We start from the raw sequence: 14,215 nt of genomic DNA, 5'->3' as shown, positions 1-14,215 counted from the left end.
AGGGGTGAGCTTTTGCAAAACGGGGAAGAGAAAACGACAGGTTGGGGCCTCCACATGTGGCATGTGGATAAGGTGGACGGTGCAGAGCAGCTGATTACAAAACTCCGCCTCAACAATAAGCGCACACAACTCGGAAGAGACGAACAAAGGCAACAAAAAAGCAACAGAAACAACAACGTCAATAAAAACAACAACAGTGGTAACAAAAACAACAACGACAGTAAATATAATACAACAACGCCAAGAAAAACAACAACAAAACCCGCACACAAGCAAAGTACAACGAGCTTACACAAGCACCCATGCCAAATAGCAACAACAGCAATGGAGTGAGTGTTTGCTGAAAAGGGCGAAACACAAAAAACAAAATCCCATTCATGAAACAAAGAGAGCGCATACCGTAAACACTAAATGTTAGAAAGAGCACCTAGAGGCGCTCCAGTGCCGCGCACGCAGCACATGCGCCATGACGTACAGAACCGGTTCGCCTAACGGTAGCGCAAGCGAGCACACTAAACACCACTCACTAACTATGCGCGCTCTTTCCACCAATGGCCAACGCAATCTGGATGCATACTTCAACGAGTGGCGCGGCGCAACAAACGCTGTCTGATTGGCGTGCTGCCGAAGTGAGCAGGCAATAAGTGCAGCATGCTGCGGCCGCGCTCACACACTTCGTATGCTCTCGAGGGTAGTCGCGTGGTCGACGCGTATAACTGGAATATATGCTAACTGGTTTTTCCAGTACCAAAAGCCAGTTAGTTTATTCGCACTTACTTATAAGCATTTGGCATGTTAGCAGTTCGGTCGGCTCACTTGCACACGCGACAGCGACAAGCGACAAAATACGTGCAGCGCGCAGCAAATGAAACCAGTATAGCGAAGCGTTGCTTAGCCGGTCTTCCGGCTCGTTGTTGGCTAACTAACTGGCTTTCGGACTGACAGGCGTCGTTGCCGTTGTCGTCGTCGTCGTCATCGTCATCGCCTTCGCATCGGGTTGGAGCGAGCAAAAGTAGCAATAGCAGCAGCAACAGAGCGGCAACAGTAGTAGTTTGTGTTCGCGAGCATATTTGCAGCGCAGCAAATGATCACATAATCAACTCGTACCTAGTCGTTCACGCACTTTGTTTGTGGTTGGTCGCGTGTACAAATCGTTCGCAGTGTCTCGAATCGACGGGTGAATTTACTGTGTGTGGTTTGGTTTGGTGTTTAACTCGCAAAAATTCAAAACGCGCTTTGGACGTGTGTAAACGCCGTCGTGCTAACGTTGCCAATACGCGCGATACTCGTCGGTGGTGCAAAAAATTCATATATTTACTGTTTTTGAAATGAAAAATATATAGAAAATATGAACGAAATTAAATTGTGTACAATTGGAAATTAAAAAACAAAACGATTTTTCAAAATAGCAAAAAAACTAACGGTTGCGCGCGAAATTCGCTGGTTTGCTTGGAAAATCTCTAATTTGCGTGATTCAGTTGAACTAAAGTGCTTTTCGAAGGACGGATAAAAGCAAACCGATTTGAGTTTTACTTACATACTCAGTTTTTGGATAAAAAATAATAATGATGATGCTTTTTTTTTAATAAAAAATAACAAATATCAGTCTAAAATTTAATAAAAGTTATATAAACAAGAGAGTGTTACAAAATAAAATTGAAAGAAAACAGAAACTTACTAAAACTTACACTAAAATATTAAATACAAAAGCAAAGCAGTGTTAAAAAATTATTTTTTTTCGAAACAAGAAACTAATAAGTACCATAAAATACAAATTATTTCACAAAAGTATTCAAACACTGCAAGTAATTAAGTCACTTTAAGTGATTTGTGTGCAAAGACGTGAACTAAAATAACAAAATCTATCAAGATTATCTGCCAAACTGCAGCTAAATTTAAATCAGTGCTAAGCGCTTTTCTAAATAAATCTCAAAATTGCTTCTGTAATATTTATATACATAAATACATATGTATATACAAGAAATTGTACTAACTTTCCGCCAAAAATCCAAAACCCTGTGTTGTCTTCAGTTCAATCACCAAGTGCTTAGCTCAGCTTGAGTTCGAAAAAAAAACAATTTCTGTCTGCAATTCAAAAAAATATTAAAAATTTGCAAACAGCAACAATTAAAACGCTGTCGAACAACTCACGTGTGCGGCCGAAATTAAGCATTGCCCCTTTTCCACCCGCCCAAAGCAGGCAACACCCACGACAACAATTAGCAAAACCAAAAACAAAGCACGCACACGAAAACATACATAACATATGTATATAGATGTATATGTATCTATAAATATATAAATACATATATTTAAACGGCAAGAAACTTTCGTTGCGGAGCATCATCCATGATCGCCGTCGCGTAGAAAATCGCTAATTGCAGTGCGAAAAGAAAAATGACACAAATTATACGCTAATTAAAAGTGCAGTCTACTATACCAGAGAGCAACAGCAGCAGTTTGTGTGTGTAGTGGCATTGTTGTTGCAAATAAAAATTCGTTGTTGAAAGTATCTATTACTGCATTTAAGTTGACAAGTGCGTGCTTTTGTTTGCAATAAGAAAAGGTTTTCAGCAGACAAAATACAATAACAATAATAAGAGTAACTTAAAAAAACAACAAAAATCTACACAATTTGCTGCGTGTTTCCGCAAAAAGTGCTTTTTCGAAAATTTATTATTTATTTTTTTAAATTTTTGAAAAAATAATAATTTAATTAAAAAAAAAAATAAATAAAAAATTTGTAAAATTTTCATACTTGAAAAACACCGAATTTATATTACTCAACAACTAGTGTGTGTGTGTGTATTTTCACTTTGTGCACGCGTCCACTAAAAAGCCGTCAAAATTCTTGATAAAGTGGCCTCGATAGGCGCCAACACGCTTAACTTCACCGATTTAGGGAGCCCCTATGAGGGGCCTCCCAGCACACCACAATCCGGCATGGATGCACCCGATGCACCGCACACACCCAAATATATGGATGGCGGTACAACAACAACGGGCACACCAGGCGCACAAATACCGGGCAAATCGGCATTTGTGGAGCTGCAACAACATGCCGCCGCCGGGTGAGTTGCATTTCGAAATTCTACAATATAGCGCTTAGTATGTGTTTTAATACTAAAGTGTTGTATGAAATGTGCAGGGAAGCATAATAATTCTGCATAAGAGTAGTTTTTGGCAGAGTTGCCATTTTTTTTTTTAGATTTTAAAAATAGATTTCCAAATTTTAATTCCAATTTTGGACTTAAAAAGTAATTTTTTTAAGTATGTATTTTTCAAATTTTCTATACCAATTTTTGGTTACGAATTTAATGTTTAAGCCAAGATGATTGGATGGCGAGTTCACTGATATCCGAATATCTTTAATTAAGCGAGACTTCTGTTTTTAAACGATATATACATACATTGTGACAAAAAAATAGTAGTAGTTCATCATTCATCAATATTTATTCTGTCACCTTCAAACTAATCCCCACTAGATGTAATACCGTTATGCCAACGGTTTTTCCAGTCCTCGAAACACTTTTCCTAAGCACTTTTTGAGATCGCCTTCAGCTCCTTCAGTGAATTTTGTTGTATCCCTTCGATAGATTGATCGTGGAACCCGTCCATGAGTTAAATAGTTATAGATAAATTAGCTATTTCTATTAGTTTCAGAAAATATAAACATGTTCGAAAAATATTTTCTAAGTTAGTGTGGTGGTACGTCCGCTTAAAAAGCTAACTTATAACTTTTCGAATAAATAAAAGCAATCGCAATATTTAATGTTTTCAGCCGTTCTTGAGATAAACAGAAGTTTTTAATTTCGATAAAATTTCGGTAAAATTTTTAAAATTCGAATTCTGCATATTAGTACTATGTGTACTATGTGCTTTTTCCAATATGAGTATACATTTTTGAAGTGTAAATTTTATTCAGCTATTGTGTACAATATATACTTGATTGAATAAAAAAAATATTAATATAAATAGAATAAAATTAACAAAACATTTCTGCTCTGAAAATTTTCATGAAAATTTAATAGAAAACACGATGACCAATCGATAGAAAACTAAAAATCATTTTGAGGTTTTTCTCTGTTTACTTGAAGTTTTTTGCATACATTTCTAAACCTTTGAACTTTTGTTATTGTATTTATTAAACTTATGATCAAATTTGACTCAGACGGAGCTATCTAAACTGCCCGCGCAGACGATAACAGGCTTTTTTCTACTTTAAACTTTAAAGTTCAAACTTTTTAGTTTAAGAATTTTTATTATAGTAAAGAATAGTGGGCTCTTGCCTCATATAAATCGTTTATATATTCCTTTTACGGAGTCATATGCATTAGAAGGCCGAAAAAGCGAATTTTCCAGCATTTTTTTTTCAACTAATAAATTTTGTTATTATCGGTGAAAAAAATGTTCGTTTAATTACTAAAAATTATATTTAAGAAGCTCTAGTTAAAATTTGACACTAATTGGCGTAGCCGTTTTCGTGTAGTTTTGGATACCGACCTTGATAACACCATTTTGAGTAAAACGCGTCCAAAATTTGGTCTTGTACTTGCAAGCTCTCTGAAACGCCCTTGCAAATTTGCGTGTAACTTCGAAAATACTCACTTGAACGATAGGAAATTTTCTGTGTGTATTAAATTATGTATGTACGAGTATATTAAGAAAATAAAATAAAAAATAGATTATTTGAAAATTCCGAAATCAACGAAAAATTGAAAAAATATGTTAGAAAATATGGCTATTAATCTAACAAATATTATAAAAGACTAGCTGACCCCGCAGCCGTTGTCCTGCGTGAAATTATGTGCTTTGAAATGAAAAGAAATTTGAAATGAAAATTCATATTGTGTTGATAATCATTTAATTGAGATTTTTCTACATTTTTTTCAATGTAACGCAGCTTGATAAACAACATTTTTTGGTTTCTGTCCCGGTGCGTTAATGTACAGAGAAGATGGTTTTCCAACTCGTGTGCACGCCACTTATATCTGGCCGTGTGAAAAACATAGCATTTCCAAATTTATGCCACCCACTATGCGACTATCCTGTTGATCGTCATCTCAAATTCAATTTTCACTGGAAACGGAATACATTTGAGCTGAAATGGCAAATCGTTAGAACTCAAAGGAATTCGTACAATCAAGCATTCTGCGCCCTTGTTTTCGATGGGTGCTTCACAATCAGTCGGGTTTCATTACACAGTTTCGGTGCATGAAGATTGCGAAACATAATAATGACAGGTCCAACTTTGAGACGCACAGGATGCGGTGGCATACCAAGCCTCTTCAAAGAATTTAGAAATTTCACTGGATAATTGACGGCGTCGTCGTCATTGTCAAGATGATCGATCGATTTGTATGAACGCAAGTCTCCCGGAATTTGACTTTGAATCTTCCAGTTTAAGTCATCAACATCGGTATTTTTGGCAGCTAACATTGCGCGTGCACTTAAGGAATCGTAGTTACGATAATTTGGCCAATGTCCGAACATTCGTGATGAGTTCATCTTTCGTGAATTGATAAGCGGCGAATGGAATTGATATCAAACCATCGGAAGTATCAACCAGAATTGACCCATTTCTAATTTGTAGCGAAGACGATGTAAAACGTCTTCAGCAATGTCGATGTTTATATCGAAAAGTGTGCGAACTTCATTTTCATTCCAGTGATTAATATGTTCCAGCAATTGTTATTGCTGGCTTACTTCTCCAAAACTTGCACACACCGAACCATTCACAGTACGCAATGACTCAAATAAAGTTGAACCGCGTGCATTAATCAGTAGCAACCGAAGGTAGAAACAATCGTCGTTTTTCGGGTGGATTGTGTAAATTCGTCCTAATGCATTAGTTAATAAGACACCTGGATGTCAATCTACTGGTTGGCCTTGCTTTCTGCGTAACTATTTCTTCGACGATGCATTCCATGTATAATATCAAAGTATTTCCGAATGTCCTTGCAAATGGATCACTAACGAAAGTTGTGCTTCCTTTGGTCACGTACTTCCAAACGTATTTTATCGATTTCACCAAACTGCAATACTAAACACTGATATGAGTTTTGAATGTGAATTAGACAATAATGGTGAATACAGTACGATCCATGTGTTGTCAACTTCGATATTCACTCTTCTAAGTTGAATGCTGAACGTTCTGTTATCTGGTGGGCGACGCCGATAGAGTTGATATCTACCATTTCTAGTTTGTGCTTCCGAAAGAGAAGCACGTGGATACTGTTTCGTGCATTTATTGTCAGACATACAAACCGAAGTGGGATTGTAATGTCCGCAAGGTCCATGAATCATATTGGTTTCCACTACTTCCTATAATACTGGATCTTTCTCTACATCAGGAATTTCCGCAGAAATTTTTTCATCAATTTGATCTGGAGTAACCATCATCCAAAGAAGAATGTGTGCATGCAAAATAGAGGTTTTTGCCACTCAACAAAGTACATCTCATCCAACAGCACCACATATACGTTGCTTCAAGATAAAGACAATCAAACATCGTAACTGTTGTAGGAAAAGTCGTGCTGTAACATCGTGACGATCACTTGCTGATTGACCGCGAATTATAATTCCGAACGTATGTCTCCGCATCCTGGGAGTACTTCTTGCCTTGGCCTGCCATACTTTGTTGGCAAAAAGAACACCGACCGATATTAGGTCGACCTCTTGGTGGCTTCGTAACAAATTTCAATCTGCAATTGACCTCTTTGTGTGAAACACATGTAAAGTTTTCACTGAATAATTTTCAATAATTTTTCTTTTGAATAGACGAAATAAAAAAGCAAGCGACCGAAATTGAACGAATCAAATAATTTACAAATCAAAATATTGAAAAACAAAACAAACAAAAATTGAAAAAAATGTGTATGGAAAAAATTTACTTTTTAGAATTGTCCAATTTTCCGACTTTTCCTCATAATGATATATATCCACAGATATCGCCTTTTACTTTGGCATCGTTTTGTTTCATACACGTTTACGCCAATTTAAGGTTTGAATATTGGATACTGCGATGGTAGCGCCATCTATCGATCAAACATTCCAAAATTAAAAATTGATTAAAAATGAAAAAATAATTTAAAAAACATTTTCCAGTGGACCAAATTGTAAATATAAACCTTTCCCGAACCTCTTTGAACGTACACACAAAATTTCATCAAAATCGGCCCATCCGTTTAGGAGCAATTCCTAGGCAAACACACGGTCGGAAGATTTATATATATAAAGATTAGAAAAAAAATATATACTTTGAAGTTTATGAAGATTTGTATAAAAAATATATATGTATGTACAACAATTATGTGACAGCTCTGTCAAATTTAGTGAAAGAATATGTAAATAATTAATACTTTGAACCGTTTTACAAATATGAAGATGTTTTGCAAACTTTTACCAAGTGTAGTCATTATTCATAGTCTTCAAATCTCAAAAATGATTTTTGTAATAGTTGACAAAGGATTCTTATGCTACTAACAAAGTACTAATTATAGAAAATTATCGATTATTATGGCAAAAACAATATTGGCTTTTATAAGGAAAATAATGGATTAGAACTAAGAATTATAAGCATGTTATTTGTCATAATAAAAGATAATTTTCAATATTTAGTAGGTTTTAAAGCAATTAATCCTCTTAGTTTAATTTTTTTTTTCAAATTGCCAATCATTTAAGTAGCTTAAACAATAACACTCACCCGGTTTTCATTAAAAACATCTTTAGTTCAACAAATTCTGCAAATAAAGCAAAATACATTATTAGCAAAAGACTTTTTAAACTAAAAGCAATAATTAAAATTTAATTTTATCAAGTGTGAACTTTGTTATCGTTAAAATCCAACTCAGGTTTGATGAGTTGAAACAAAACATTTATTATCCAGTGCGTCACAATGTAAATAAAGTGCATGGAAATTAAAAATATCGCGCTGCCAAAATCTTGCACAAAAATAAATCAACTTTAGAGTGCGCAACTAAAATATATGAAAACAATTAGCGGCAATTAAAAAGTTTGAAGTATACACTGGTCAACTCCTCAACTCCTTCATTTAGGTGCACTAAGAAAGCATATTTTCTTTGCTGTTGACAGGCTTTCTTGGCGCTCATTCGTATGCTTCGCATATGGCGAGCCGTCAAAATGACAAATTAGCCGAACATTAGGGCACAAGAAACATATTTGCAGGTGAAGGCAAAGAGAAAACTATAAAATATGCATATTAGTCGTCTTATCAGTGAATCAGTGGTAAAACATAAGCGCAGGCGCTGCCATGAAAAATGACACAACCACATACATAGGTGCACATAAATATTTACATAGAGGAAAGTAGCAATGTGTTATGAAATATAGCCGCGATTGCGTTGGACAAATGAGAAACGACACATTGTGGCCAGCAAAGCAAGTGGCCAACCAAAGAAAAGCACAGAAGGTCGACGACACTCCCATCGCGTTGCGGCGGTGTGTTGAAGAAATATTTGTAAAATTGAAGGAAAATATAAAAAATTACATAAACAAAAATATTCAAAAACATGATAAAATAAATTAATAGAAAAAAAATTATGAGAAAAAAACTAGTAGAAAGAAAATTAAAAGAAATTTTTTTACTAAGCTGCAATAAATTTAAATTATAATTTAACATATTTATATTAAATATTAAATATTTAATTTTGCGAATTTATTTAAATTAATATTTTTATCGGGCTTCGGCGATGTATTTAGTACAGCTTTGCAGATTGTAACACAACTTCTAAGAATTCGAAAAGCTAATAAAAAAATTACAATACGGCGGTGCGTAAATTGCAAACAATATATAAAAAATTGATAGAAAAAAAATATTAAATTATTATTTCAATGAAATTTAAATAATATTTTTTATTTAATAGATTATTACTATTTTATTTTTCCGAGTGAAAAATAATATATATAAAAAACGGAGAAAATTTTTTTTAAATTTAAATAACATAAAATTAATATTTTTTTAAGTTTTAAAATGAAATCTAAGTCGTGATGTTTTTAAGTTTAAAAAATTATTTTGAAAATTAGCTTTTAATAAAATTTAAATCATATATACAATTTTATATTTAATGTATTTAAATTAACATTTTTACGCGGTGCGCAAAATAAATATTATATAAAAAATGTTAGAAAAACAATTTATTAAATTATTAATATTGTAATTTTATATTTTTTAAAATTAAATTTAAATCATATTTTTTATTTAAGAAATTATTATTTGTTTTTTTATTTAAGTAAATTAATATTTTATATGGCTCCGCTCTGAGTGGAAAATATAATATATAAAAAATAACAGAGAAAAATTTTTATAAAATTAAAATTTTAATAAAATAAAATATTTTTTTTTTACTTTTCAAAATTAAATCTAAGTCATAATGTTTTTAAGTTTAAACAATTATGTTGCAAATTAAACTAATTAATATTTTTTATCGCGACACGCTGAGTGGAGTTTTATGGATCGTAAAACCAAATAAAAATTAAAAAAAATTTACAAAAATATTTATGAAAAATTTTAAAAATTTAATTGACAAAAAATTACTTAATTATACCATATCATTTATAATTGATTGATAATTTTTAAATTAAAACTAATTTATAAATTTATAAAAATTAAAATTATATCACAATTTATAATTATAGAAAATAATTTTAATTTACATTTTTAAATTAATTTACTAATTAATTTAAATCACAATAAAAATTAATTTTAATTTAAAAATTAATTATAAATTTTGATTTAACTTATAATTAAAATTAATTTTTAAAGTGGTAATAGTTTGGTATAATTTAGCTAAATTTAATAGTATTTTTCTATTAATTTTTTATATTTTTTCATAAATATTTTTGTACATATTTTTAATTTTTATTAAAATTAAAGCATATTTTGTTTTATTTAAATAAATTATAATTTTTTTAATTAAAATAATCTAATAAAATAATTTTCATTTGTTTTTTTAAACTTATTTTTTAATTTTTTCATTCAAACAAATTAATAATTTTTATACAACATTATTTCAAACCGGCAAACCTCTTAAGCAACTTCTTAAAATATTCTAAACTGCTTCCAGTTATACCCGCATACACATAGATATATATTTTATATACATATGTATGTATGTATGTAACGGAAATGCGCGTAAATTAATAATAAAAATATGAAAGGCAAAACGTATATTGTGCGTTGGTGCACATGTCGCTACTACAAACATAATATATACATACATACACACATAATAACATACAAATAAACACTGCAACACCCCACATTACTCGCAGCAACATTGCTGCACATATTTGTTGTTATTGCTATTTTTAATAGAAACTAAACTAAATAGACGACACAGTTCGCGCCATAAAAATTCGTTTAAATTTATGAACTTTGCTGATGAGTGCCCTGATTTTTTTTTCATTGTGCTTATTCCTTTTTCAATTGCAATATAAGTATTTAGACGCATGTGTGTATGTGTGCGTGTGACGGAAATGTACGTAGCGTGGCGTAGATTCAATTAAAAGCGTTGTAAATATTCTGTGCGTGATTTATTTGTAGCGCAAGCAAGTCGAGGCCCAAAGTAAATATATATGTATTATAAGTATATATATATATATATACACATATACATAAGCAAGCGCGGGTGCAAGTCACTAAATGTCCGTCTGTTCATTGACTTTTGATGTTGATTTGTTGATTAGAATTTTGCTTCCTTTTGCATTGCTGCAAATCACTGTGACCGGAAACGCTTAATTATTATTTTGTGCCCTTAATTTAATTTATATACTATGTATGTGTATATAATATTTGGGAATTTTGTTTCTTTACTCAAATTGAAAGCGAATCTTCATAATCATTACAGTGAAATCGGAAGTTTTCGATGACTTGTGCGCAATAAAATATTTAGCTTTTAATTCGGTGGCTAAAAATTAATTAAGTTGAAATTATGTGTACTTAATTTTATTGACATAAGTGTGCAGCGTTGATTTTATGCTTTTTGAATTTATAAAACCACACAATACAAGAAAATGACAAAATAGTTTCTTTAATACAAACACAATTTAGAAAGAAATAGTCTAAGAGAAGAATTGATCAAACCCAGTGAAGAGTATGAAAGGCTTATTAATATTTACTAAGCAATCTTACTTCCGAAAATCCCAAAAGTCGCCTCAAAAATTATTATTATCTTTTCCGTCGCATTTGAATAACTTTTTTTTTTGTAAATTGTTTAAGAGTGTAATATTTTTAACTAAAGGATCGTTTCACTGCATCATTTCAAAGATTGGAGACTGTAGTACCGCCGCGTATCTGCTTATCTTTAATTATCCTGCGCAATTTTGAAGTGGTTAGGCTTATCTAGAATTTTTAAAACTCGAAAAAGTTCAAAAAAATTAAAAAAGAAATCGAAAAAATTCAGTGGTTCAAAATACAGTTCGGTTCCTTAAAAATATAATTTAAGAGCTTTGGTAGCATAGTGAAAAGACAAATGTTCCATGTGCAATTTACTGTAGTGTTGAAACGCATTTTTCTCAAAACTGTTATTTTAAAAACCGGCGACGATGGTGCTCGGAGACTTTCGCCTATTTATAAAACAATAACATATTTTATAAAATATGAAAGAAAGCAACTAAATTCCTTATTTTTGACTTCCAGTAGAAATTGTTAAAGTTAGGCCTACTCTGACATACTCGTACTTGTGTTTTAAATTTTGTTTGTAAAAACATCTGCTAAGAAAACAATTTTCACTTTTTGATCAAAATCGAGACAGGCACTTTTTCATTTTACCTCGCATGATCTTGTGAGAATTTCTGTTGGCAACGCGGAGGCACCATTTTTATCGAGAGACAGCCGGATATGACCTCGTAATGGCCGAATTTGGAATTTTTATTCTTGAAAAATTCACCAAAAATTCACCAAATATTTGTAAAATATTTATCCTTTTAATATTAAAAAGTTAGAATAAAAATTTAATTATTTATAAGAAAAAATATTTAATTTTTTTTTTATAAAAAAAAAAATTATTTTATTATTTCAAAAAATATTTCAAGTTTTATATGCAAAAATATTTAATTTTTTATATGAAAAAATATTTAATTTTTATATGAAAAATATTTATTTTTTACCTGAAAAAATATTTCAATTTTTAAATAAAACAAATTTGATTTCTTACATGAAAAAATATATTATTTTTAATATTGTATGAAAAATATTTCAAGTTTTATATGCAAAAATATTTAATTTTTTATATGAAAAAAATGAAAAGCGGTCGTGTTTGCTCTAGGAAACCTATGTTACCCCTTTTAGGGCTACTTCAAATTTTTTTTTCACAGATATTTATAACACTAGCCTTTTATTTTAAGCGCAAGCGAATATCTTCAAGCCAAGAAGTATTGCTTTTCAATACCAAATGTCCGTACTTCTTAACTTTTTGCGCCTAGGTCGTCATAATCGGAAATAAATATACTTTCTTACATCTTATGAGATTTATTTATAAATATTATTTTTTTATTATTAATTTTATTATTTTTATATACAAGTGAAGTTAGAATTTTTATTTACAAAACAAAAAAAAAATATTTTGAAGAAAATTGTGTTTCTTAAGCAAACAATTTTATGTGTAAATATACTTTCTTAAATTTAATGCGATTTATTTATAAAATTTCTTATTATTAATTTTATTCTTTTTATAAATAAGTGAAGTTAGAATATTTATTTACAAAACATAAAAAAAATTAGGAAAACATTTTTTTTAAGAAAATTGAATTTGCTAAGAAAACAGATTTATGTGAAGTGTCTTTGTACGCCTCAGAAGCTTTATCTTCTTGCCATTCTTGCACTTTGCAAAAATAAAAAAAAATACTAAAATCACCCTCAGATGCAGTGAAATCGATTAATAAACAGAAACATTATAACATTTTAGTACACACCACAATGCACAATATAAATAAACATGCTATGAACTTATATAAAGACAATGAAAATTTTATATTGCTTTATGATATTCATATTTATGATATATGATATGGCATGTGCATTAGGGTGAATCAAAAAAAAAAATAGCGAATGTTGTTTTTCGCTTCATACTTTGAAAAATTTGGTTAATGGACACCTCTAAGAAAAGCGCTCCAAGCATGCGCTCTTAATTGTAACGGGTGATTTTTTTGAGGTTAGGATTTTCATGCATTAGTATTTGACAGATCACGTGGGATTTCAGACATGGTGTCAACGAGAAAGATGCTCAGTATGCTTTGACATTTCATCATGAATAGACTTACTAACGAGCAACGCTTGCAAATCATTGAATTTTATTACCAAAATCAGTGTTCGGTTCGAAATGTGAAAATCCGCTTTTTTATCGACAAATTTTGTTCAGCGATGAGGCTCATTTCTGGTTGAATGGCTACGTAAATAAGCAAAATTGCCGCATTTGGGGTGAAGAGCAACCAGAAGCCGTTCAAGAACTGCCCATGCATCCCGAAAAATGCACTGTTTGGTGTGGTTTGTACGCTGGTGGAATCATTGGACCGTATTTTTTCAAAGATGCTGTTGGACGCAACGTTACGGTGAATGGCGATCGCTATCGTTCGATGCTAACAAACTTTTTGTTGCCAAAAATGGAAGAACTGAACTTGGTTGACATGTGGTTTCAACAAGATGGCGCTACATGCCACACAGCTCGCGATTCTATGGCCATTTTGAGGGAAAACTTCGGACAACAATTCATCTCAAGAAATGGACCCGTAAGTTGGCCACCAAGATCATGCGATTTAACGCCTTTAGACTATTTTTTGTGGGGCTACGTCAAGTCTAAAGTCTACAGAAATAAGCCAGCAACTATTCCAGCTTTGGAAGACAACATTTCCGAAGAAATTCGGGCTATTCCGGCCGAAATGCTCGAAAAAGTTGCCCAAAATTGGACTTTCCGAATGGACCACCTAAGACGCAGCCGCGGTCAACATTTAAATGAAATTATCTTCAAAAACTAAATGTCATGAACCAATCTAACGTTTCAAATAAAGAACCGATGAGATTTTGCAAATTTTATGCGTTTTTTTTTAAAAAAAAGTTATCAAGCTCTTAAAAAATCACCCTTTATCTGAAAGCTGCTCCGCCTAACTTTTCTATTTCAATTATTTTCATTGTGTCAAATAGAAAAAATAGTATCTCGCTTTCAACTGCTTGAAAAAATCTTTCGTTTTGTAAATGTTG

The 14,215-nt window shown here is 31.6% G+C and overlaps 1 protein-coding gene across 6 annotated transcripts in view; it reads left to right on the top strand.

Annotated features, from left to right (window-relative positions):
- The first annotated feature begins 951 nt into the window (after nucleotides 1-951).
- LOC105227303 (homeotic protein distal-less) overlaps nucleotides 952-14,215 on the top strand; it is a 116,699-nt gene continuing 103,435 nt past the window's right edge. For 2 of the 6 annotated variants that reach the window (XM_049451663.1, XM_049451662.1), the window contains exon 1: nucleotides 952-3,071. In XM_049451663.1, coding sequence (XP_049307620.1) covers nucleotides 2,944-3,071 — 128 coding nt within the window. In that variant the 5' untranslated portion in view covers nucleotides 952-2,943. The remainder of the gene's footprint in view (nucleotides 3,072-14,215) is intronic. The other 4 variants (XM_049451667.1, XM_049451666.1, XM_049451665.1 and 1 more) reach the window with 4 other exon arrangements.

This window comes from Bactrocera dorsalis, chromosome 3, assembly GCF_023373825.1.
Source record: "Bactrocera dorsalis isolate Fly_Bdor chromosome 3, ASM2337382v1, whole genome shotgun sequence".
NCBI classification, from domain to species: Eukaryota; Metazoa; Arthropoda; class Insecta; order Diptera; family Tephritidae; genus Bactrocera; species Bactrocera dorsalis.
Note: the sequence above shows the minus strand (reverse complement) of the source record. Positions and strands in the feature narration are given on the sequence as shown.